This window comes from Podarcis raffonei, chromosome 1, assembly GCF_027172205.1.
Source record: "Podarcis raffonei isolate rPodRaf1 chromosome 1, rPodRaf1.pri, whole genome shotgun sequence".
Classification (NCBI taxonomy): domain Eukaryota; kingdom Metazoa; phylum Chordata; class Lepidosauria; order Squamata; family Lacertidae; genus Podarcis; species Podarcis raffonei.
The window spans coordinates 76,821,117-76,844,416 of record NC_070602.1 but is presented as its reverse complement, the minus strand read 5'-3'; the positions used below and the strand labels follow the sequence as shown (position 1 = coordinate 76,844,416).

At 45.2% G+C, this 23,300-nt stretch overlaps 1 protein-coding gene across 5 annotated transcripts; it reads right to left on the bottom strand.

Annotated features, from left to right (window-relative positions):
• Positions 1–983: 983 nt before the first annotated feature.
• PIDD1 (p53-induced death domain protein 1) lies at positions 984–21,682 on the bottom strand. 5 transcript variants are annotated; one of them, XM_053394844.1, is made up of 16 exons: positions 21,131–21,680; positions 18,931–19,304; positions 17,155–17,568; positions 15,683–15,886; positions 13,723–13,780; positions 12,046–12,247; positions 10,856–10,984; positions 9,646–9,825; positions 9,043–9,190; positions 8,253–8,388; positions 7,014–7,164; positions 5,978–6,101; positions 5,210–5,328; positions 3,970–4,077; positions 3,516–3,721; positions 984–2,557 (listed from the first exon to the last, which is right to left on the bottom strand). In XM_053394844.1, exons 2-16 carry the CDS (start codon positions 19,193–19,195, stop codon positions 2,320–2,322), a joined length of 2,682 nt encoding a protein of 893 aa, XP_053250819.1. In that variant the 5' UTR covers positions 19,196–19,304; positions 21,131–21,680; the 3' UTR covers positions 984–2,319. The 5 variants fall into 5 exon arrangements, with proteins under 5 accessions (XP_053250819.1, XP_053250820.1, XP_053250821.1 ...); XM_053394845.1 differs by having other exon boundaries at positions 21,406–21,680; XM_053394846.1 differs by lacking the exon at positions 21,131–21,680 and adding an exon at positions 21,093–21,113.
• Positions 21,683–23,300: the final 1,618 nt, after the last annotated feature.

The following is a 23,300-nucleotide window of genomic DNA, read 5'->3' as shown; positions in this document are numbered from 1 at the left end:
ACCCTGATCTGGCCACAGTGATCCATGGGACGGTCACCTCCAGGCTTGATTACTGTAACTCACTCTACGTGGGGCTGCCCTTGAAGTTTTCCCAGAAACTCCAGTGGGTGCAGAATGCCGCGGCAAGGCTCCTTACAGGGTCCTCGTGGCGGGACCATATTCACCCAGTGCTTTTCTAGCTGCACTGGCTCCCGATGGAGTACAGGGTCAGGTTTAAGGTGCTGGTTGTGACCTTTAAAGCCCTTCGCGGCCTAGGACCCTCGTACCTAAGGGACCGCCTCTCCTGGTATGCCCTGCGGAGGACCTTAAGGTCCATAAATAGCAACACTCTAGAGGTCCTGGGCCCTAAGGAAGTCAGATTAGCCTCAACCAGGGGCTAGGGCCTTTTCAACACTGGCTCTGGCCTGGTGGAACACTCTGTCTCATGAGACCAGGGCCCTGCGGGATCTGATTTCTTTCCACAGGGCCTGTAAGACAGAGTTGTTCCGCCTGGCCTTTGGCTTGGAATCAGCCTGATCCCCTCCCCCTTTCCTTTTCCTTCTGTAATGGAACCCCCTATTTGGGGACTTCCCTGGCTTTTTTCTGGCCCACGTAGGACCAGTCTGGATAGTTGGCCTTGGTGAAGATTTAACGTTTTCTCCCCCCAACAGTTTTTGATCTGGGCTTCCACTGAAATGAGGCTGCATTTTAAGTTGTATTTTAATCCTGTTTTTAAGTTGTATTTTAATCCATTGTTTTTATACCTGATGTTAGCTGCCCTGAGCCTGGTCTTGGCCAGGGAGGGCAGGGTATAAATAAAAATTTTATTATTATTATTATTATTATTATTATTATTATTATTATTATTACCAGCCTGAGACTGAGCATAGCAGCAGCATGTCCCTGAAGGTCCAGAGGGCATAGGTACTGAGAGGTGAGGGTTGCTGAAACCTATCCTCCTCAAACAGCCATGCATCCCACACTTACGACCAGTGACAATGTGAAGGTTTGAATTTTGTTTTTATTTCATTTGTGCCCTGCCTTTTTCCTCCAAGCAGCTCAATGCTTTTGCATTTCATCCTCACACCAATCCTGTGAGGTAGGCTAGGTTGAGAGATAGCAGCCGAGACCAGAAGAAACTGGCAGTTAATAGCAAGGCATAGCAACAGTTCCCCCAACTGGGAGTAGTAGGCCCAGAGTCCTTCCCCAAGTGAACCAGATGTAAAGTCTGATAGCAGATAGCAGGCACATGTCACTTTTCCTGGTTCCCACTCCCAAATCCCATGATCCCTCAGTTATTAAAATAAAATCTAAAGCCATGCATGTTGAGGGGAATACAAGAGAATCTTCTCTGAGCAAGGCCCTCCAACCTTTCTGGACCCAAGGGGTGCATTTGGAAGTCTAAGAAAATGTCATGATGCCAGATTTAACTAACTGGTCCTGCTCCCAGAAGCCCACACAAGGACTTCTGTTAGCACAATGAGGCTTTCCTCTCCTTACTCATGCCCCTGCCCAATTGGGTAAGGAGAATCCCCAGAAACAGCAGATAGGGGAGGAGAGAGGAGATCCCATCAGGCAAGAGGAAGCGTTTGTGTTGAGAAAACAAGCTTCTTAGAACAACGTGGGATTTCTTCTACGGGTTCCACAAAATACCCATTCCACAGAAGAAAGACTACCAATGCTCAGGAAACCTCCCCCTCAAAACATGAGGCAAAATACCAATTGACACCCCCAAAAAACAAAATAAAAATGGAGACAAAGTAGGCAACACCCAGCCCAAAAAAGCAGGCAACACACATACCAAACTATTGGCCAAGCAAAAAAGTAGGCCAAGCACCCTATTGTGGGGCCCACAAGCATACAGGGTGGGGGAGAGCTAAGGAGGAGGTAGCGCCTGTTTTCCAGATAGCTGAGCCCCATGGAAGAATCGGAATGCAATTTAGGAGGGGCAGGAGGCCCTGCCAAGAACCAAGGAGGGTGTCTGAGGGCATGGTGACACCCACAGAAACCATCTTGAATTTAACAGCAGATCACAGATGGTTTCCCCCCCTTATAGGAGTAGTGGTGGACATGAAATAAATAAGTCACCAAACTGGCAACATTTAGGGCTCAGCATGTCTCTGCGTCATTAATGTTCAGCAGGGCATTCTCAAGCTAGCAGCCCTGGGTGAGAACATCTGGGGGCTTGACAAGAGACCAAGCATTAGTACTTGGGGCCAGATGCATGTTGTCAACAGTCCTCAGTCTCAGCTCCTTCACAGATCCACTGCCAGTCCTTTGCCTGGTTCCTGCCTGCCCCATGCAAGCCACAGCAAGGCAATGGAGGCCTCTTGCCGGCAGCTACACCATGGCAATGGCAGAGTCTTCGGTGCTGCTCTCCTGGTCTAGACCCACTCTCCTGATGGACTCCCTGTACTTTTGCCTTCCCAGCGCAATGATGGCTGTGATTTCATCTGCTATGTCTTGGCGGCCACTCTCCTTCATGGCGCTGATCAGCTTGTCGACACAGTCGGGGTGTTTTTCATTTTGCTGAGCCCAGGAGAAGAGCATATGCAGAACCTGAGCACCAAGGTCGTCTCTGGAAAATACAGATGGCGCAGCACACAATGGTAAGTCTCATTGAAATATTTACAATATGCCTTTTCATTTGCTCCAGAAAGCTTACAATAGTTTGAAACACACAAAGCATAAAACAATAAAATCCTAAGACATGTTTCATTAGCAACCAGTGGAAAAATAAATTTCAGATTAGGCAGCAACCCAAGCACTTCTCCAGAAGCCTACCAACTGGCTTCGTAGAGCAGGGGACACAGAAACAGAAAGGTCGGCATTATCAAAGCTGCAGGTTCTTCTGCCTAATTTAGCACCACCTGAGAAATCACACGTGTTTTAAAAACAAGCTTCAGTCCTTATGGGGCAGGGAGAGAGGAGGGGACATGGAAGCTCACAGACATTTTCTATAATTGTCTAAAGACCAGAAGGATTCTGGTTTTGGATTTTGCACTCATCAAGAGTTCCAGCCCCTCACTTCTTTCAGTCCTGGCCTCCACCCATCTATTGCCAGCCACCCCAATATTTTGCAAATCCCAGCTTTCGTTTTCCAGTCATTCTCTGAGGTTTGGAGAGAGGGAGACAAAACAACTTCTGCAAGAAAAAAATGAGAAGCATCTAAGACCTGCTACCAAGTGTTGGAGTGCTCTTGTTCAGGGTGCCAGCCAGTCACACCCTCCCCTCTAGGCTGTTGCTATATGCTAGCAAAGCTCTTCAGATGTTGCTACAGAACAACTTCCTTCATCTCTGACCACTGGCTGTACTGGCTGGAGCTGAATACCACCAACATCTGGAGTTTCCCATTCCTGTTATATTATGCTGTAAGGAGCTCAAGGACTCCCTGCCTTCCGGTCAAAATAATCAGTGTTTCATTTTTCTTTCTCAACTGATACTCAATATTCTGCAACTACTGAGCCTGCCCCATCATTATTTGGCTGTTTGGGCAGTGTTTTTGCCACCTTAGTGCTAGATTCAGCCTCACTCACCTGTAATTGTATCGTATCTGCTCTACCTCCTGGTAAGACAAACCCAGGTTTAAGCCAATCGTTGGCCAATCAGCTCCAACACGTCCAGCAATGGCAAGTAGGTTGGCCTGGGTCAAGTAGCCAGTTTCAGCATTCCCCAAATTCAGAGGGGGAAGAGAAAAGCCATTTGGGGTTGTAGGCTGCTCCTTCCCCTGGGATTTCAATTTCTGCCAAAACAGAATAAAAAAACCACATATGTCTATTATTCATGGGCAACACAGCAATCAAACCTGCCACAATTATCTCTCCACTTAGGAACATAGAAAGCTACTATATATTGAGTCAGTCTATTGATCCATCTATTTCAGTGCTGTCTCCATTGTCTGGCAGTGGCTCTCCAGGGCTTCAGGCAAGAGACATTTTCAGCTCTATGTGGAGATGTTGGGGACTGATCCAGGGATCTTAGGCAACTTACGGGTAGCTTGATTGGCAAGGTGGCTAGCCAATGGGAATCAGGGCCTTTCCTCCTCTTGGTAACCTCTTCAGGAATGTCATCTGGAACAGCACCTCGGTAAAAGGAAACCTTAAAAGATCAAAAAGTTACAAAAATGCAATTATAATAATAGGAAACACATCATAGACTACAGATCCACATACAATACAGATTCTCTTAACCGCTGCAGCATAACAAAAATAAGGGAGGAGAAAATCAGCAGCAGGATATTTAAAATACAAAAATGGTGCACAAATACAGAATCTTCCCTCTATCCGAAGTAACTCTTAATCCCAGCCAGCCACAGAAAGGACGCCTGGGAGCTCTCCTCTCTTTTCCCAGTCTCTCACCTTGGGTGATCTTTACTTCCCTGCCTGTCCCTCAGGGTCCTTCCACCATTTCCCCTTGTTCCTCCTAGCACAGATATTAAGGGCAATAAACTGCATCCTCCACTGATTACAGAGGATTCATGCTATGTTCTTCGAAGTCAGTAAACCAGAGTTGGCATCTTCCCCACTTGCCCTCCTCTGCCCCACCAAAACCATTGAATTTGTATGCCAGAGAAGATTATGTTCCTATCCAGGCACAAAATGATGAAACTAAATATAATTTATGCCTATGATCTTATTTGGAACAAGTTACACAACACATACTAAAATTTATGATCTCTCAGCTTGCTTAAGAGATCTTTCTTGGAAAATATAGCTAGCTAAATTTGCATGGTTTATTTTGGCACCAATATTTGAGGTTTTATAACAGTTTTGATGCTTGGAAAAGTGAAGGCGTTTGGGCAAGCCTAGGCAGGAGACCCTACCTGGACCCCATTAGTCACTGAAGCCTTTTGCAAATAGGGCTTGCATGTTTTGAAATTTCTCTCTATAACATTTTGCATTTTTTAAAAAAATTGAGATTCTGGGCTAGGGACTGGATTCTGCACCTTTCACAAACATATGAGTGCAATCCAGAGAAATACGTGGGACTGGAGCAATTAACTCTGATTTGTTTCAGCAGGATTTAAGTACACTCATGTTTTGGATCGTGGCCAAGGACTCTGAGAAGATAAGTAACCCTGCTTATGAACTGGCACATGATTAGGAATGAGGACAATGAGGAAAAGGAATACATTTGTTAATGAGAGATGTGTCCATTTATTAAGATGTGTATTATAAGTGAATATATCATGGGCAACTTTGCTGGGGCCAAGAAGGAGAAACTGATGTACCTGCCCTTTCACAGATTTGCTTTTCCTGTCCACTTCAGAGGTGATGTAGACTTCCTTCACATTTTTCAAGTGAGAGAAAAAGTTGAATGAAATTCTTCCGTCAGTGCAGTCTGGGCGGTCTGAGTTAAGTTGGAGGCAATGCAGGCAAAGCATCAGTTTGCATTAAGCCACAGTGCTGTAAAAGGCTAAAAATCAAGAGGCAACAAGACAAATGGGGTCCTGCCCACCTGTCAAAGTTGGCCTGTTGGGGTGTGTGGGCAAGATGAGGATCTGGGATAATCCAGTTCCCCCCACTGATTCTGCATCATTAATTGGCCGGCAAAAATGAGAAAATCAATGGTTTTGCATGGACATACTCACTGATAGATGATCTGTCTTCACTGACTGGTTTGGGGGATTTCCCACCATCCACTATGTCCCAATGCAGGAGAATATCACCTGCTGAGCAGACACACAGCCCTTGCTGCAGACCCCTTTTGACAGGCAAAGGCCAGGAAAACATGGTGTCTTATCTTACATTAGCATCTCAATGCTAGCCAAGGAGGGGCCTTCCCCTATTCAGTGGCCAGCACAAAAATCAAAAGGTACTGCTATTATTATATATAAGCAAGTCTGACTTAAGCTTGTGGCTGCACAATCACTTCTGAGCCCTGAAAAAGCCTCCTTTCATAAGACCCCTTTGTGTCAACAGATTTGAGGATGGTGGGCAAGGGCCAAGTCCCTTTGTTCTTCAGGGGTATTTACACAAGCGGGCTCTGCTCACTTTACCTGCATCAATGCTGATGCCTCGCTCAAAGGCTGCAAAGAACTGCTCCCCTTCAACCATCTCTACCATGTCCGATGGCTCAGGGCCTCGGTATCTGTCGTGGAGCCTTTTCAAAACAGGATCAACCTACAAGACATCCAGGAAGAGATTTTTTAAGAAATAGATCTTGGGGGTTCACAGGGCCAATTCATTTCATTACTCTTTGTGCGGTTTCAATGGGAGGATGAAGGTTTCTGAGGGAGAAGCTTTGTAAATGCAAGAGCAGCTGGTGCAGCTGGTGCGGTGCTGCAGAACCACCCTCCTGACCCCACTTGCCAGGCCAGTACCAAGGTCTGGGCTGCATGGGCACACCAGCAGGGGTACCAGACTGGGCACACTAGTGCACCCATAAAACCCTGAACTCACTACCACCCTGCCACACCCATCCTTTGCAAACGGCAGTGACACCCAGTGTTGAAAGGGTAGCTTCTGCTGCACTACCCCAGCCATTCTTGCTGCTTTATTTGCTTCTGTTACCCCTATTATGAGGACTCATGCCAAGCTGACCACCTAAGCTGGCCTCGTTCACCCTGTTGCAGCAAACCATAGATTGCACGAGCCAATGTTTCCTGTTCTCGCCATGCTTGCTGCTCTTACTTCAACTAAAGCCCATCATAAAAGAATGCACAAAGCCAATCTCAAGTATTCATAGGAGAAGGCTCTACTCACAACCAGCTGGTTCCCACCCACCCCGCTTCAAACCCAGAAAGGTCTCTCTGGATTTCATGTATTATATAGCTCATGCTAGTGAGCACAGCTTCTGCTCCAGTCCTGCACAACTTGTGCCCTCCTCTCTTTTTTTGCAATCGAGGAAGAGAGCAACAGCAGGCGACTTACTGATCCCCTAGTGACCAGAGGGCTGTGTTTAGTTTAGTGGGTTACGAGTTGCTCTAAACATAGATAAGTTCTTGGCTGCATTTCATGCTTGCAGATCACAAGTGGATGGGCACTACTGCATGCGCATGTACACACACAAAACCAGGACAGTGAACAATTTACCTTGTGCTTTGGGACACACTGCAGCAAGACTTGCTCAGGATCTTTCTTCCTCTGCAGAGCTATGAAGTTCACCTGGTACATGCGCAACCTTTTATAGACATATTTGGCAAAGCCACCGATATAGGTCTTGGTGGTGCACCACAACCAGTACCTGGGGGAAAGAGTGGGGATTTGCAAAATCATTTTGATTTGTTTGTTTTTTTCGCTTGTGAGCACATATATTGCAAATGGGGGTGGCATGAGTGCAAAGTTCTGTTTCTCTATGCGAGAAGAAACATATGGAGGTGTGCAAGTGCACTTCTATGTCAAAGGAAAACTGAACAGATGATACAGAAAACAGACCCGCCCCCCCCCGCCCCAGTAGGGGCAATCTGATTCACCTATTTAAATACCTGCCAAAAGCAAGGAAATGATGTGTGATTGAGGAAAAGGAAGAAGCTGTGAATCTCATTATTGAATACACATACAAAACAAAACATGATCATTCCGCAAGGTACAACTCAGAGACAATACTTAGCGTGATGAGTTGAATGTGCCTGTGCTGATCGGCGTTCATGATGAAATGCATATGCAATTTCTTCACCCTGAGCACAACTCTGAACTCAATCCCAGTATCTACTATTCCGCAGCAAAGCATCTAAAAGCAGATGGATCAAGTGCCATGGTGCATTTGAGTTTACTGTGAAGCATGAGGCATCAGCACAACTGCTTCCCTGCAGATACAAAGCCAGCCTTCATGTGATCAACTCACATTCTCCATGTCTGAGTGAATCAGCAACATGAACAAGCCATTATGATACTATAAATTTTGTCCAGCACACCTGGTACCTATAAGATTGCATTCCTCCGTGTCTGTATTCTTTGCTAAATGTTCTAGAAAGACACAAATAGCCTGAGTTGGACTACGTTCAAGTATACACTGCAGGAAATCAGTAAGAACCAGAATCAGATCTGCAGCCTGGCTCATATAAGCCCAATACGATCCTTCTTGCCTGGTGGAGAAGCAGGAACCGAGGACCATTTAACAAAGAATACTAAACAGTTATCTTACTGTTGACTACCCACTCCCACCCCTTGTTCAGAGGAAAGAGGAAACAACTGGATGAATATGGTCTCTTCTTTGTGGAGCTCCCAGTTCTTATGCTATATATAACGTGTATGGAGGGCAGGAAGGGATGGAACCTTCTCTTCTTGCTGGCCCAGGAAGATGTATGAAGTGTGCCTCCTGGGTCAACTCACCAGGAGAAGTGTGTGACTTCAAACAAAGCATAGAGGTGGGTGAACTCCAGCACCACCTGACTGGTGATGTCATTCCAGTTCTGAGCATTCCAGTCACTGTGCAGCAGATGCACCCTGGAGCGATCCAGGGTCAGACCTGTGGTCCAAAAAAAATATGCTGTTATCTACAGACCTCAAGGACAAACTATATTCAGTGCATAATCAGGATGGATGAGGTTTTGTTCCCATAATAATAATAATAATAATAATTTATTATTTATACCTTGCCCATCTGGCTGAGTTTCCCCAGCCACTCTAGGCGGCTTCCAATCGAGTACAGCATTAAATATTAAAAACTTGCCTAAACAGGGCTGCCTTCAGATGTCTTTTAAAGATAAGATAGCTACTTATTTCCTTCACATCTGAAGGGAGGGCGTTCCACAGGGCGGGTGCCACTACCGAGAAGGCCCTCTGTCTGGTTCCCGGTAACCTCACTTCTCGCAATGAGGGAACCGCCAGAAGGCCTTCGGCACTGGATTATCAATGGAACATGTGAAATTGTGAAATGACTGGGGCGGCGTGACCCAGAATAAACAAGAGCACCTTGCAGTTCAGTGTATTATAGTGCACTATACTTGCACAACCCAATTTCCTCAACAGAAGATTAACTGTCCAGCTTGAAAGCACATTTAATTGTGCTGATGTTCTGCAAATTTAACTAGCCTGTGAAATTCAGGTGTGGTAATTCTAAGGAAGCATTAACAGTTCTGTCAAAACCCTTCTGCTGAGGAAATTTCTAGATCAAACCTACCTGTGACTCCTGGGGGCAGAGGGAGCTGAATTTTTACAGGTTGAAGGAAGTCGATGCTGGAATTCTGGGAGAGGCAGAGGAGGGGGCTAGCAACCGTCTCAGGATCATTTGTGATCTCCTGTAGGTCCTCTGAAGACACAGGCAGCACCTGAACATTTAAAAAAAGGGGGGGAAATGGCTCCATCAGGTAGTGTGGGGGCTTCCTACACAAGCAATGGACTTCGTAGGCTCCCCTTCCCACAGCAGCTATCAATGTTTTGAAAAAATGGTCCTGAAAGTGAAGGGTCCCACCAAAGAGGGATCTAACACTGTGGAGAAGGCTGCACTCAGAAACAATATTGGGAAAGCTCTTTTGGATTCCAGCCACAGGTGTCAATAGTTTTATTCCTAAAAGTAATTATTTGAGCAGTGACTGTATAAGTCAAATAGGAGCTTCCAAAATTCTTTCAGGGCATGTCTTTTTGATTTTATAACACCAGGGCAACATTAAGGCACTCATGACCTAAACTGTGCAACTTGAGTGGAATAGGACTTTAAAAAAATTAAATCTCCAATCTTTGAATACATTTCTGGGCTCTTTAGGCTTCCTAGGCAGAGGCTTACCTGGAGCTTCACTGTCCTCGTCTCCTCAGTCACACCAGGGGGAAAGGTCACTTTGATGTTGGGATCGACAGTTGAAAAAAGCAAGGCTCCCTCTTGAGGGACTCTGCATTCATTCTCCACAAGTCGAGAGACAACCAAGAACCAGGAGAAGTGAGGGACGCTGCAGCAGGCCACATGCTTCTGTCAGAGGGTGTGGAAGGAATGACAGGCACCATTGTAACATGCAACAATACTTTAAACAGAGGGAATCAGGCACTGAAAATGAGCGCAGGTCTTATACTCCTTACAAATATCCACGAACTGGCCTGGCTCAAATGTAACAGGGCCACTTCCAACAGCAGGCCATAGCCTGTTGGGTTGTACATAATGAGCAACAAGCTTGAGTGTGCCCCTTCATCCTCATCTCACACACCCAGCTTCAGAAGAGACTTCCTGCTTTCTTAAACCAGAGTTCCCTGCGGCATTCAAACCGGGAAACTCTGGTTTTAAGAAAACTAGGACATCTCCTCTGCAATCTGGGCGTGCTGGTTCAGATGATGAAACAGCTAGCTGACTCACAGAAATAACTAGCTCAAGCATGTTGATCATTCATAATCATCACATCTGAATTTGTCCAATTTGTGTTTGAGAGACCTACTAACTTACGGAACTTTCCCTTAAAAGCTCTCTCTCTTTGGCAGTACACAGAACAGACAGGCCAACAAATAAGAATGCAATTCCTAACGGTACTACACATATAACCAACCTTTCCTTCAAAGAGCTCAAAGTGGCACACATGATTGTTGCCCTATCCAATTGATCCTCACAACAATCTTGTCACGTAGGTCAGGTTGAGAAGACAGTGACTGGCCCCTACTGAGCTTCACCAATGAGTGGGGATTTGAATCTGAGTCTCCCCTGCCTAACCACAACACTATGCTGGCTCTTTGTGAAAGGCCACCCATCTCAGTTGCAAATAAAACCAAGTATAAACTTACTTAGCATGCCTAGGTGCAGGACCTTAATGAGTTAACGAACTAGGTGTTGTGTATGACAATCTCTAGGGGAAACACATGGCAAAACTGAAGAGAACGCAGCTGCAGATTACAACTCAACCCTCCCTCCAAGCTTCCAGCAGGAATTCAATATGGCACCCAACTGATGAAAGAAGAACTCGCTGAGAAGTGAGGTAACTGGCATGTTTTACAACACGTTGCGCTTCGCGACCTACCTTTGGCTTTTCTTTCCATTCCACTCTGGTTCTCAAGTCGCTCCAATTTTGCCCACTGAAAGTTCGAATTACAATCTCACGGTCGTGCAGGTACTGCGTGGAGGCATATGGCAGCCAGATCAGTACCTCCTTGAAGAACACAAGACAGTTTCCATGAGTTAACCACCGAGAAGGAAACTTCTCCATAACTCCAGGGAGCAAGAGAAGGACCTTAGGAGCAGACAGCCATTAGGGAGGACGTGGAGAGCAAGTGAAGGTTGTTAGTATGTCTCATTTCTCCTGTACCTCATAAAGAGGAAGCAGAGAGGGCAACAGCATGGAAGGTTGCATATTACAGCGTCAAGATTGGGGAAAACGCAGCAGTTCCCACATAGCTCACAGACATGCTAGAAGTAAGAGATCGGTTTTATTGCATGGTGAACCGAAAAAGAACTTCTATACACTTCCAGCCAACCTTCAGACCTGCACTGGTTCTTTAATTGGGGATGCAGCATGCAACAGTGATTGCAAAGCACAGAAGGTGCAATGCATACAACATGCAAGAACACAATTGCTGAGTTTCAGGGGCCAGGGCTAAACAGCCAGAGAGATGGGAACTTTGATGACATTTATTTAGTGCAATTCATTTTTAGCACCTATAATCTGTCACCCTCAGCCTTCAGTCTAAGTAAATGAATAACATGTAATGGCTAATTGTGATTTATTTATTTATTTGAATTCCTGGTTGTTTCATAATATTTGCATGCAAATCTGTGTAGGTTTTATAATGTGCTTAATTGTTTTACTATTCTTAAAACATATGGCAAAAGGGAGGGATTATATTATTAAATACCTTTTCAGCCACTGTTTTCTAAAAAAGGAGAGGTCCTATCCAAACTAGAACTCTGTTTATCTTATTCCCACATTCTACATATCTCACAAGCAGAATGGTTGTCCTGGGGCATTTTTCCTGATGGAACTCGCATTTTATTAAGCCAAACCTCATTGGCAGCAGCCTAAATGCCACAAAGGGTGGTTTGTAAGCAACCCAGCCATTATCACATTTAGCACACAGGGTTCTCAGTGGCCACTTTTTTGGCAGGCCAATATTTTTCTTCTTCTTCTTTTCTCCCACGCCCAAGCTGAAAGATTTGGGGGAATTAGCGCAGTTCTAGCCTAAACTCCTTTATGACTTCATGAGCTCTTCTTACCTTCTGGAAATGAATCCCATGAGGCTGCAGCTCCAGGACTTCACTCAGCAGGATGTCATGGTCCTTCAGCTTGACCCACTGGGGGTCAGGGGAGTGCTTTTGGAAGTGGATATTTACTGAAGTGGTGGTGGCACCCAAGGGGAAGCAAAACTGGACACCACAAGCTAGGAAAACTCTGCAGCCTTCAGGGGTCACAGTAAAGCTTAGAAAATACAAAGAGAAGCATGGATGTTTCTACAACGTTTCAGTCCTTTTTACTCCAAAGTTCTGAGTTATAAATATCTATAGACTGTCAGAATTCTAGATACAGTTCTAAGGTTTGACTACACTGTGTTTCGCTTAGCTGCAACCAGACTCCCGATCACTCCAATCCCATGGGCTTCCCTGCTCTCCCTGAGACCCTGATTGTGGTAACTGAGTTTTGGATACTTGCTCCAAAGGAACAGATAGTCTCATCACCTTCAACAGCATCTGTGTTCCATTTCTAGAATATCTGGAGGATAACTGAATGACTATCAGATACGGCTGCTCCTAGCCATGTCTGAGTGCAGAGTTTGGAACTTGCAACTACCTGGCTGTTATTATGGGGGGGGGGGGGCGGAATCATTTTATCCTCAAATCCCTTACACTTGTGACATTCCAGACCCAATACAAGCCCTAAACAACTTGGGATCCAAGTACCCAGGAGAGCACTTCCTCCAGTACTGCCTCAGCCTTACCCATCTATGAAGATTTGCTAGGGATCAGCTGTTTGTTATTCCAACTTTAGCTTCTGCTGGGTGTGCAACGATAGAAGACAGAGCATTCTTGGTAGTGCCCCCTCGCAGCTAATTATGACACCCCCTCCCAAATGGCATTTGATTGTCTCCCCACATTGGCCTCAGTTGGGCACAAGGTGAAAACGTTTTCCCAGCACTGCTACTTGATGTAATTTTTTCTTGATATGGCATATTGTTAGCCACTCTGTTTCCGCACAGTTGATGGGTGGGATATAAGAGTGACAAAGTAAAATAAGAAACTAAAACTAAGCCTACCCTTGCTATTCTCAGATATTAAGCCTACCCTTGCTATTCTCAGATATTTTCCTTGCTTTTTTCCTCTTTCAGGGCTGGTATGCAGAGGTCCCACTTGCAGGCTCCAGGAATGAGGGGGCCATTGGCCTCTGGATGTATGAGCCCCCTCTAGGCTTATCTGGTGATGATTGCTACAACTGGACTAGTAGCAATCCTAACATCCCAAAGATTAAAACAGTGATGGCACTCCGACTGCAGAATAACCAACAACAGCAAAGACAGTGGCCGCTGTTCCACACTCAAGAGTCCCATAAGAAACAGAGACCCAGGACCCATGTCCCTGAGCGCTGCTTTGAGATGTTACTTGGTGGTGCCTGCCCTGCTCCCTTCAATAAGTTTGCCACTTGCAACCAGTTTCTTTTTAGAAATCCAGCTTCACTCATTTGTAAAAAACAGAGATGATTAACCCACAGAAACTACCCCTGCATCAACAACTGAACAAGGCATCACAGTGCAATTAATTATTATTAGTATTAGATGTATATCCCTCCCTCCCAGGAGCCGTGGGAAGCAAGGAGAATATTATGCCAAAAGTGAATTAGGAAGATACTCTGACATGACGATAGTACAGAAAGACACCGGCCAAAAAAAGTATATGAAATACCTATCCTCACCAGCTTCAAGGAATAGTCTTTGTAATTTTTCTGGCCTTGAGTTTGAGTCTGCAACAAGTCAGAAAACAAAGTTTACATGAATATAAACAGAACGTGTTAAGTGCTTCTGTAGGAATGAGTATAGTAGTCTTCAACTTTTTCAAACCAAAAACATGCACTTGGGCCTCAATTCTTTCTTTATCATATAGTTGTATGGTGGGAGGGCTACTGTTGTGACTCCCCTTTGATCACCTCACAAACCAGCGGTGGGTTCTGCTCCACCCGTTGAAGACAAATGGCTTAGTCAAACCTTTTAATGTTTGACGTTTCATTATGTTTTTATATGAGCTAGAAGCTGTGCAGAGTGGCTGGGGAAACCCAGCCGGATGGGCGGGGTATAAATAATAAAATTGTTGTTGTTAATGCCTTGTTCCCACAGGGCCAGCCCCAGATATTTCACCACTTGAATATTAACCATGATTTCTATGACATGAACTCCCACCAGAATTTCAAAATAAAACCTATGACAGGGCCACTAACATTTATGGATTGGTGGGCACATTTCAAATGTTGAGAGAGTCACAAAATAGCTGTTGGCTGAGCAGGGCATAACACAAAATGGCTGCAATGCACAACACAGAATTAGAGAGGCAGCCACCCCTGACAACTTTATGCTAACCATGGGAATACAGCTATGTTCTGCTGGTCATGATTACAGACGTTGTCATGCTATATAGATTTTACTTACACACAGAGAGAAATGTGGCTGCTGTCTATAGCAATAGGGAGCACCCCTCAGAACCAGGAACATATACAAAGTGGCCACACCAGATTCACTCGCGTGCCACAGATGTTGCTTGGAAGGCACCTGCACATTTTACCTCACAACTTTGTTTCTAAGAGGGCTACAGACTGACTTTCCTTTTTCAACATGAAAGCTCAGAGACTGGGACATCTGCCCTGAAGTACCCATGAAAGTCTTTGTGGGCACCAGATTGGTGACCCCCGCCCTATGAGAAAGTAACATTCACAAGCAATGCCTGTCTAAGGGTAATAGCGATTTTCATTTATCAGTGACTGTAAGTAAAGTCACCAAGCAAATCAACCTGTTTGCTTCAAAGTCACCCACCACAAACCTGGCTTTAGAGTGCCTGAGATAAACACCCAAGAAGCTTTAAGGCAATTTGCATTCAAATTGGTCTCTCTTTTGGCTTTAAAGTCTGCCCACCCTTCTTAGCAGCCTTCTCTTGCTTTCAGCAGTGCCTCATTTTGAACTGAATCTGAGTCCACTTCAAATGATGTGCCCTCTTGCAGTAATGTGAGGGGAGGAGCAGGGCCAAGCTTGCTGCCCCCCTCAACCCTCGCTCCCCATGCATTGGATGGGAAGGTCTGAAGAAGGAAGCATGCTGTAGGCAAATGCGCTCCCCACATGATTTACTCCCTGTTCACATGTACTTCTGGGCAGTGCTGTTTTTCTAGAAAAAGAGGTGCTGGAACTCACCATGAGTGCCTCCCTTGTTCTCTTAGAATGGCAATGGCTCCCAGCTGAGAGGTGCCAGAACTGAGCTCCAGTGAGTTCCGGTTGAAAAAAAGCCCTGGATCTGGGTCACATGGGGAGCCTATACTCATAGGGCAGGCTCCCTGGATGGTGGGGAAAGGGCCAGGAGAGGACACAGCAGCAGCAGCGGAGCTTAAAGAAAAAGCCCAGCTTTTTCTGTCCAGGCAATTTTGATGGGATGGAGAGGAATGACTGAAGGGGGCTCAGCTGCCTGTGAAAACCAACCAGGCGGTCTTTCAACCAGTCCTTCATATTGTAAGGGCTGCAATTTCAGATGTGTCTACACACATCTCACAAAAAACAACAACCACAGAGCTGCCTTCTGCACCAGCCACGCAGATCACACGGCAGCTTCTGACTGTCTCCAGTTAGAGCAGCTGTTGAACAAATCAGACAGAAGAAAAGCAATTAACCTGGTTGCAGCGGCACCTCTGGCTCTCCTAGAGGATTACCACGGAGATGCACAAAGGGGAGGCTCTGGATCTCTGGGGGGATGCTGCGCAGCCTATTGTTTTGCAGATCAAGCCTGGACAAGTTGGGAAGGCCGGCCAGGGATGCAGGAACTGTCACCAGAAGATTGCTGTGAAGATGTAGCTGCCGCAGAGACTGCAAATTGCCTGCAAGTCAGAGCAGGAGTGGGAAAGAGAGAGATCAGCCTACACTTTGTAAATCCTTATATGCAAGCAACTCTCCCCCATTCACAATTTGCAAATCCCTTATAACAAAAAAGAAAAGAACTTGGGGTCTTGCTTACTTCCACCACAATAAAAACCAGCCCTCAAGCATACATACATGCACAGATAGATAGATAGATGATAGATAGATAGATAGATAGATAGATAGATGATAGATAGATAGATGATAGATAGATATAAAATTTATACAGCATACTCATACCATAAACATTTACCATAGAAAGGCTCTCGTACTAGCCAAAAGGAACGGGCCTGGTATTTGAGGAACACAATGTAATAAATAATCTAATTAACAAAGGTCAGAGGGAGTCAGGCTTAATCCTAGTATTCCCTTGGCATTGTAGCTCACCTCAATAGTGAAGAGGTGTGTGTATGGAGGTGCATGTAAAATCCCTATGATTTTTGCAAGGCTAGAACATAGCCTTCTGTACAAAGAGTCAAATCATTTGCTCTACCCACATTGCCTCTTGCCTTGCTCACCACTGTCATGCGGTCCCCGGAATGTGGCCCATTGAGGAATATGGCCCTCAAGCTGAAAAAGGTTCCTTCCCTTTGTGCTATAATACACTTACATCCTGATTATGTGGGTACCACCATTAGTAGTAGTGGATCCCTCTGCAGCTATATAACACCCTCCAGCTGCAGACGCACCAAATCTGAAACAGGGCCAGAAAAGTTTTTCTGTTCAGTCAGGACTCTGGTTATCAGTAAAGTGACAGTGCTGCTGCAAAGACTGTGCCTTTCTTCAGGCTGAATATAATAATAATAATAATAATAATAATAATAATAATAATAATAAGTGTATTATTTATACCTTGCCCATCTGACTGGGTTTCCCATTGCAAATCTTAACAACTTTAAATATTTTAGATTCTAACTATTGGGTTTCCTAAAAAGTTGTATCGTAAACCACTTTGAGAACACCTACTAAAAAGAGGTCTATATATGTTTCATTAAATATTTGCATTTTTTGTATTCCCTTTCATCAAAAATGACCTAATTTAAGCTCATTCTGTGAAAGCAAGCCCCGCTGAGTTAAATGAGACTTCCTTCCTAGCAATTGCACAGAAAAACTGCAGCTATGCCATGTGACCCTGAACATGTCGTAGCCTTAATCTCGTAATTTGCTTAGTCTCAAATTGCATCTTAAAATATTTACTCCCTTTCTCTTGCATTTGGGAACAACTTACCAAGAGAGCTAGGGATTCCTGTTAATAGATTCCCTGAGAGATCCAGCTCTGTGCAACTATGCAGGTTTCCAATCTCTTCGGGAAGTGATTCCAGTGCATTTTCAGAGAGGTCCAGTGTTTCTAGTGCTGCCAGCTCCCCTATGCTCTGTGGCAGACTTTGGAGCTGGTTCTTCATGGCGGAGAAGAAAGTGAGGTTGCTGAGCTGGCCAAAGTCCTCGGGCAGCCCCTGCAGGCTGTTGTGACTCACCAGGAGGCTCCTGAGGCTGCCCAGCTTGGTGATGCAGGGAGGCAGAGCACTGAAGCTGTTGAAGCCCAGATCCAGGTGAGCAAGGTGGCTTAGCTCCCCCAGCTCTTGCGGCAATGATGCCACCAACCCTCTCTGGGGAGTGCCAATTTCATCTCTGGTGTGTCCACCTGCAGGCCAGGAAAATGCAGGAAGAGAAAGTCTCGTTGCAAGGATCTCCATTAACGAGCCTCATATAAGCACATGGATATCCAATGGAACAATATGGAAGACTGAACAGAGATAACTGGAAAATACAAGAAGCTTGAAGGATTTGGGGCATGAAGGAACTACAGGTACCCGATAACTGTCAGTGGAAGTGGGTCTGGATTTTTTGCTTTCAGGGCTACAGCAGGAGTGATAAACATGCTACACTCACAAAGAGGTGTCTTTTTTGGCCCCTTAGCTTTCAGTCCAATATAATAACAACGATAATAAAGCAACAAGATTGGTAGCTTGCAGCTGCTTATGAGACACACACAGCTACTGTTGCTTATATTCAGTATAAACTGGTTATTATAAATACCTGTACTAATGAAACCTAGGTTTTTAATAGGTTGGCCAGCTGAAACTGTATTAATTTAGCTGCATCAATGAAAGCTACAGTTGCTGTTTTTGCTGTAGATTATTGAAACAAAAAAAGAGGATCAAAACAGTTCAAGAGTTAGGCACACACACTTATTCCTAAAGGGCGTGTCACACCAATTTCAAGTATATAGCACAGGAAGAAGAAAAAGACCCCCTCAGCTTAAACTATACGTATAAAAATCAGAGTAAATATCTCTCCAAAAGTTTTTCATGTTGCTACATAGACGCACACAAGATTAAATCATCTCTAATATAATCATAATAAGAAGGGAAGCTACTGTCCCAATTTGGCATTTTCTGAATTTTGACAGATATGGAACTGTCATCATCATTTTTCACTTCTGCAAGCCCCATTCTACAACTAAAGATCAGAAAGCAGTCTTGTTTCATTCACTGTTGAAACAAGGTCTGTTCCAAGCCAAATGTCAGAAGCAATACAGTAGGAAAACCTGACTTTTGTTCAGCCGAAGATAACGAAGGCTTCAAAAGCCCCATGTCTATTCCAATAAGAGAAAGCCCTATTGAAAAGAGTGGGTTTACATTTGAGTAAACACAACAGGCCCATTCCCAAGAGAGGGTGCAGACCCGCCCGTTGTAGGTTTCCTAAGCAGTAAATCTCACCATGCTCAATTCCTGGGTAAGCGTGCATAGGTTTGAAGTTTTGGGCTGTACCATGCACTTTCCTGGCAGTAAGTAAGCCCCACTGAACACTGAGGTGGGGAAATGCATAGGATTGCAGCAGAGTCAGACCATTTTGCACCTTCATGAGAACAGTGGCCTAAGGTCATTTTGATGCGCTTGGTCAGGGAGGGAAACCTAAAAGCTAATCTAAACAGAGGGGAGAAATATAAATTAAAAAGTGAAACAGTCAAAAGACAGAAAGAGAAAAGAAGCATGCAGTTTACCTTTGAGTACAAGGGATTTTAAGCCCTTCAGGACCGGAATGGTGCTTAGTGTGGAAGTGATAAGTTCCTCATTGCAGCTCAGCCTCAAGAATTCCACCTGCTCCACTTCTTCCCTTCTCTTCTCATACAGCTTGTGGAACAGGCGACAGCCCTCTGGGTAGACGTCTAAGTTGAGCCTGTTGCCAGCCAAGCAGGAACTAGCAGGTGCCTCGGCCTCCAAAGCACCCTCCCCCAGAGGGTCCCCAAGCTCCTGCGGCCCAGCCATCTTCTGGTGTCACATTGCCAGGGGCTGCGCATGTTTTGACTTGCCAGCCAAACGAGCACCGGTGCCACCGCAAGGGATTGAAATGGAAGATGGAGGAGAGAGGCAGCCCCTGTGAAGAAATGGAGGGAGAGGAGCAAAACGCTGAAGAACCAGTGCACACGCAAAATCCATCCAGATGAAGGAAATAGCAGAAGCTGTACCTGAGGCACTGAGCATAAATGAGGGCAGAACAACACCTTCCCCAGCTGGGCTGTTTAAGTGGCATATTAAGGCATATAATGGGCCCCAAAGCTGATAAAACTAGGAAGGAAGAATGGACGTTTGAAAGACAACGTGGGGAAACTGATTGCGTTTTGAAGTTTCTACATCTTTCATGTACTATTAGAGTTCTTTGCCTCCTCTTTAGAACCACATAAATGCATCTTAATAAAAGAATATTAGATATTTGCAAGCAATATAGCAAGAAAAGTTTAATAGAAAAATTAAAGATCTTTGAGTACCAAATCCCCATCCCTAACACACAGGCAATGCCAGGTATTTCCATGGCATTTTACACATGGGGAACCGATAAAGATAACCAGCTGTGCAAATGTGATTTTTAAAAAAACAGGTGCAGCTTCATTCACAACAGCATGACATGCCACCCATCTACAGGAAGCTAGAGCACTTTCATCCTTGACATCTGGGCACAGTTTCCCTAGGAACTGTGGATGAGGAGTCAACTAAAAAAGGCCAGGATGAATACAATTGACACAGTACAATCCTATGCACATTTACTCAGAAGCAAGTCCCACAGAGTTCCATGGGACTTGCTCCCAAGTCAGCACAGCGCCACAGCTCTAATGCTTTTTTTCACGTGACCCCTTATTTTCTTCTTCAAGTGTAACTTATCCTTATTATTCTTTCATTAGGCACTGTTACAACCTTCAAAAAGCAAAAAGCCAATCTTTGGCAAAAGAGCCATTTTTTTAAAAAAACCTGTCCCCTCTCAGAGCGACTGCACCCCCCCCCATACACACACACTCTTACTTACAATTATTTCCCCAGAGAGAGATTTCCCTGATTTAGCAGTGTGGAAGCGATAAATTAACAGATAGCTGCACTGCAATGACAGAAGTGGAACCTGTTGAAACTTTCCCTTACAATATGCACGGCATGTTTCAAGGACAGATGCTGGCACCTCTAGAAATCAATTTCTTGTAGCTGTGTTAATGCAACTATTCCAATCTATTCTGTTTCCCAACATGCTTTAAAGTAGTGGTAGCCAAAGTGGTGCCCACCAGATATTGCAGACTACAATTCCCATCAGCCCCAGTTAGCAGAGAGAGTCAATGATGGGGGGGATAATGGGAGTTGCAGTCCAAAGCATCCAGGGAGCACTATGTAGGCTCTCGCTGCTTTAAACGCTGTTCTCCAGAACTAAAGGAGACATGGAAAACCTGTGGCCCTCCAGTTGTTGCTGGACTCCAACTTCCATCAGCTAGCGGCCAGGGATTATGGGAGTTGTAGTGCAGCAACAACAGGAGAGCCACATGTCCCCCATCTCTAAAGCACATGACAGGGGCAGAGATAATGTTTATTTCATTACAGAATTAAATAGGATGGAGAAAGTCGTGGAAATAATTCATCAACAATTGCGTTAATCTGCAGCAATGCCGTTATTACCCAAGAGGGTGCAAAATTAAGCGTGGCGAGTGTCAGGCCTAAAACGGGAGGGAGGAAGTTCAGGTCAAGTCTTTCTCCCTAATTCCGGGGGTGGACGGTTAGCTGTGATTTTTCAGTGAAGAGAAATAAGGCTCTAAGGTGGTTTTAGTCATCAGTACACATTTCCTAAGAAACAGCTTAGCACTGAAAATACAGACTCCAGAGCAAAGTCGTGGCAAAGAAAGGAACGTACGGTTGCAGCCTTGTGCTGCGACGCTACATATAACTCACCAGGAAGTGAGCCCCATTGAACGCAGCGGCGCTTGCTTCTGAGTATCCGCACTTAGGATCAGCTTCTTAGGGCCCGGAGCAGGAAGAGAAAAGCTTTGCATGAAGTTTTCAGATAACCAGCAGAGAAATTGCCCGGATTAAGCAGTGACGTAGGTCTCTAGCCCAGCAGAAGCAAAAGAGCTTCCAAACCAAAGTTTCAATCGAAACGCGCCACCCGACCCGGCCTGTTTCCTCCCGCCCTTTCCTCCGCTTTCCAGACAAGAAAATGTTCTGACATGGGCCGGACAAGCATATTTTGCCTTTTGCCGGTGCTTCTGGCTACTCCGATCCTCACCGTGCTTATTGGAAAGTTTGTAAAGGCTGCTGATTTCAGTGGCAACTGCTAATCCAAGTAAGCACGCTCCGGATTGCAGCCTTCGGGTCTGCTTGTCAACCTCCTAACGGCTTGCGGCGCAGTTCCAGTCCCCCGCTGTTTGCACATTGCCGCCGAAGCAACAGCCCAATTCTCCCACTCCCTCCTTCCCCTAAAGGAGGCCGATCCCTCCCGCCTTCTTGCACAAGTTCCCGCTTCCCCGGGCTTCCCCGCCTCGGCCAGCGCGGAGGCGGCGAGCAAAGCTTGGGCTTGCTGGGGACGTCCCGGCGAAACTGCGTCCATTGTGATCTGTTCCTTCCTAACAAATGCGCGCTGCCGCGATCCTTAAGGGCTAGTTTTGCAATTGCGATTTGTAGGTCATTGCGGATTCTTGTAACTCGTTAGGCCGGTTCCCCCCCCCGCCCCCCAGAAACAAGCGGGACCTGCGACAAAATGTTGCCGCGTATTCTACCCCTTTAAAAACGAGTATTCCTATTTAGGGTTTAGCTAGCTAGACAGCCAACCGTGTAATACTCCAGTATGTACTATGATGTAAGAGGCTCAAGCAGACCATTTCATGTCTCCCCTAGTTTTCCACACACATCCCAACATTTTATGGAGGCCATGGAGCATGCTCAGTCCTCATCAATATTTATTTGTTCTTACTCTACTTCTGCCTACTTCAGGATTGTATACATAATACGGAAATACCCAAGTAGTATTTCCTCCCCTTACATATAACACTGTTACATGCCACCCCAATCTCTGAGCAGTATGATATTCCAGGGAATCCAAGTGCTTTACTCAAGAGTTTGTGTTTCCTTTTGGAATGAGGCACAGTGGAGTCTGTGATGTCTTTATGATATATGGTTTATTTACACATATATACAACCTGGGCCTATGATGGAGGGGTTCAACGCATTTAACTCCAATCGGGTCTTGTTTCTCCCATTGCTGCAGCCCTGGATCCAAAAAGAAATCAAAACATGACTCACTGTCCCTCTGCTCAACTTGCTGCATTTAACACACTGCTTAGTGGAAGGAAGGGCTCACACCCATCTGCTGTCTAGCACAAGGTATCTGCTTTGTTAATCGGTATACAAATTTAATAAATCATTGTTGTCGTCATCATCGCCCATTACCTTCCTTTGGTTCTCCATAATGGCTCTTCTCCCAGGCCTCCAAAACTCCATTGGCCTGTATTTTTACACTGCTAAATGCAGTGTTTGTCAGCCCTTCTTAATACTCCAAGCATTGATTAAACTCCAGCAGCCACTAGACTTAGGAATTATGGGGAGGGTGTGGCACCCAAGAATTTATGGGTGCGTCAAGGCACCCACAAACTCATAATACCCTTTTTTCTCCTATGTAAACTTAGGTTGAAAAACTACCCCCAGCCCCAGACTATGTTTGCAGTATGTTGTTAAACTGCATTTTTTCAGATTATCAAAGGATGAATGGCCCTTTACTGATAACCTGGGTTTTCAGTGTTCTTGCTTTTTTAACTGTTCCAGTATTCATGCTATTAGCTATTGATAAGTGATTCCCCTCCCCCAAGTTATGCATGGCAGTCTTAATTCTGTTGCACACTGAAAAATGATTGGTCACCTGGGATAGAGGCAGGGCATATGGTTTCCTCCTTCTGTTCAGTGCCTAATAAGATCTCTCTGGAGGGTGTAGTGCTAAGCCCATAACAATTGTTTATGTAGCTATTTATCCTTTGGCTGTTTAGCTACAGATCGTGTGTACAGATCAACTTTTCTTTTTCAGATATGGCTTACTGCTTTAAATGCAAATAAGATCATTATCCAGACAAAG

Excerpts from the sequence above, each read along its gene's own strand:
- PIDD1 (XM_053394844.1), bottom strand. The coding sequence starts at position 19,195 with ATGGCTGGGCCGCAGGAGCTTGGGGACCCTCTGGGGGAGGGTGCTTTG. Across the intron at positions 15,887-17,154 it reads AGGAATCCCTAGCTCTCTTG|GCAATTTGCAGTCTCTGCGG; the intron begins GTAAGTTGTTCC and ends TCTGACTTGCAG. Across the intron at positions 9,826-10,855 it reads AATGGAAAGAAAAGCCAAAG|AAGCATGTGGCCTGCTGCAG; the intron begins GTAGGTCGCGAA and ends ACCCTCTGACAG.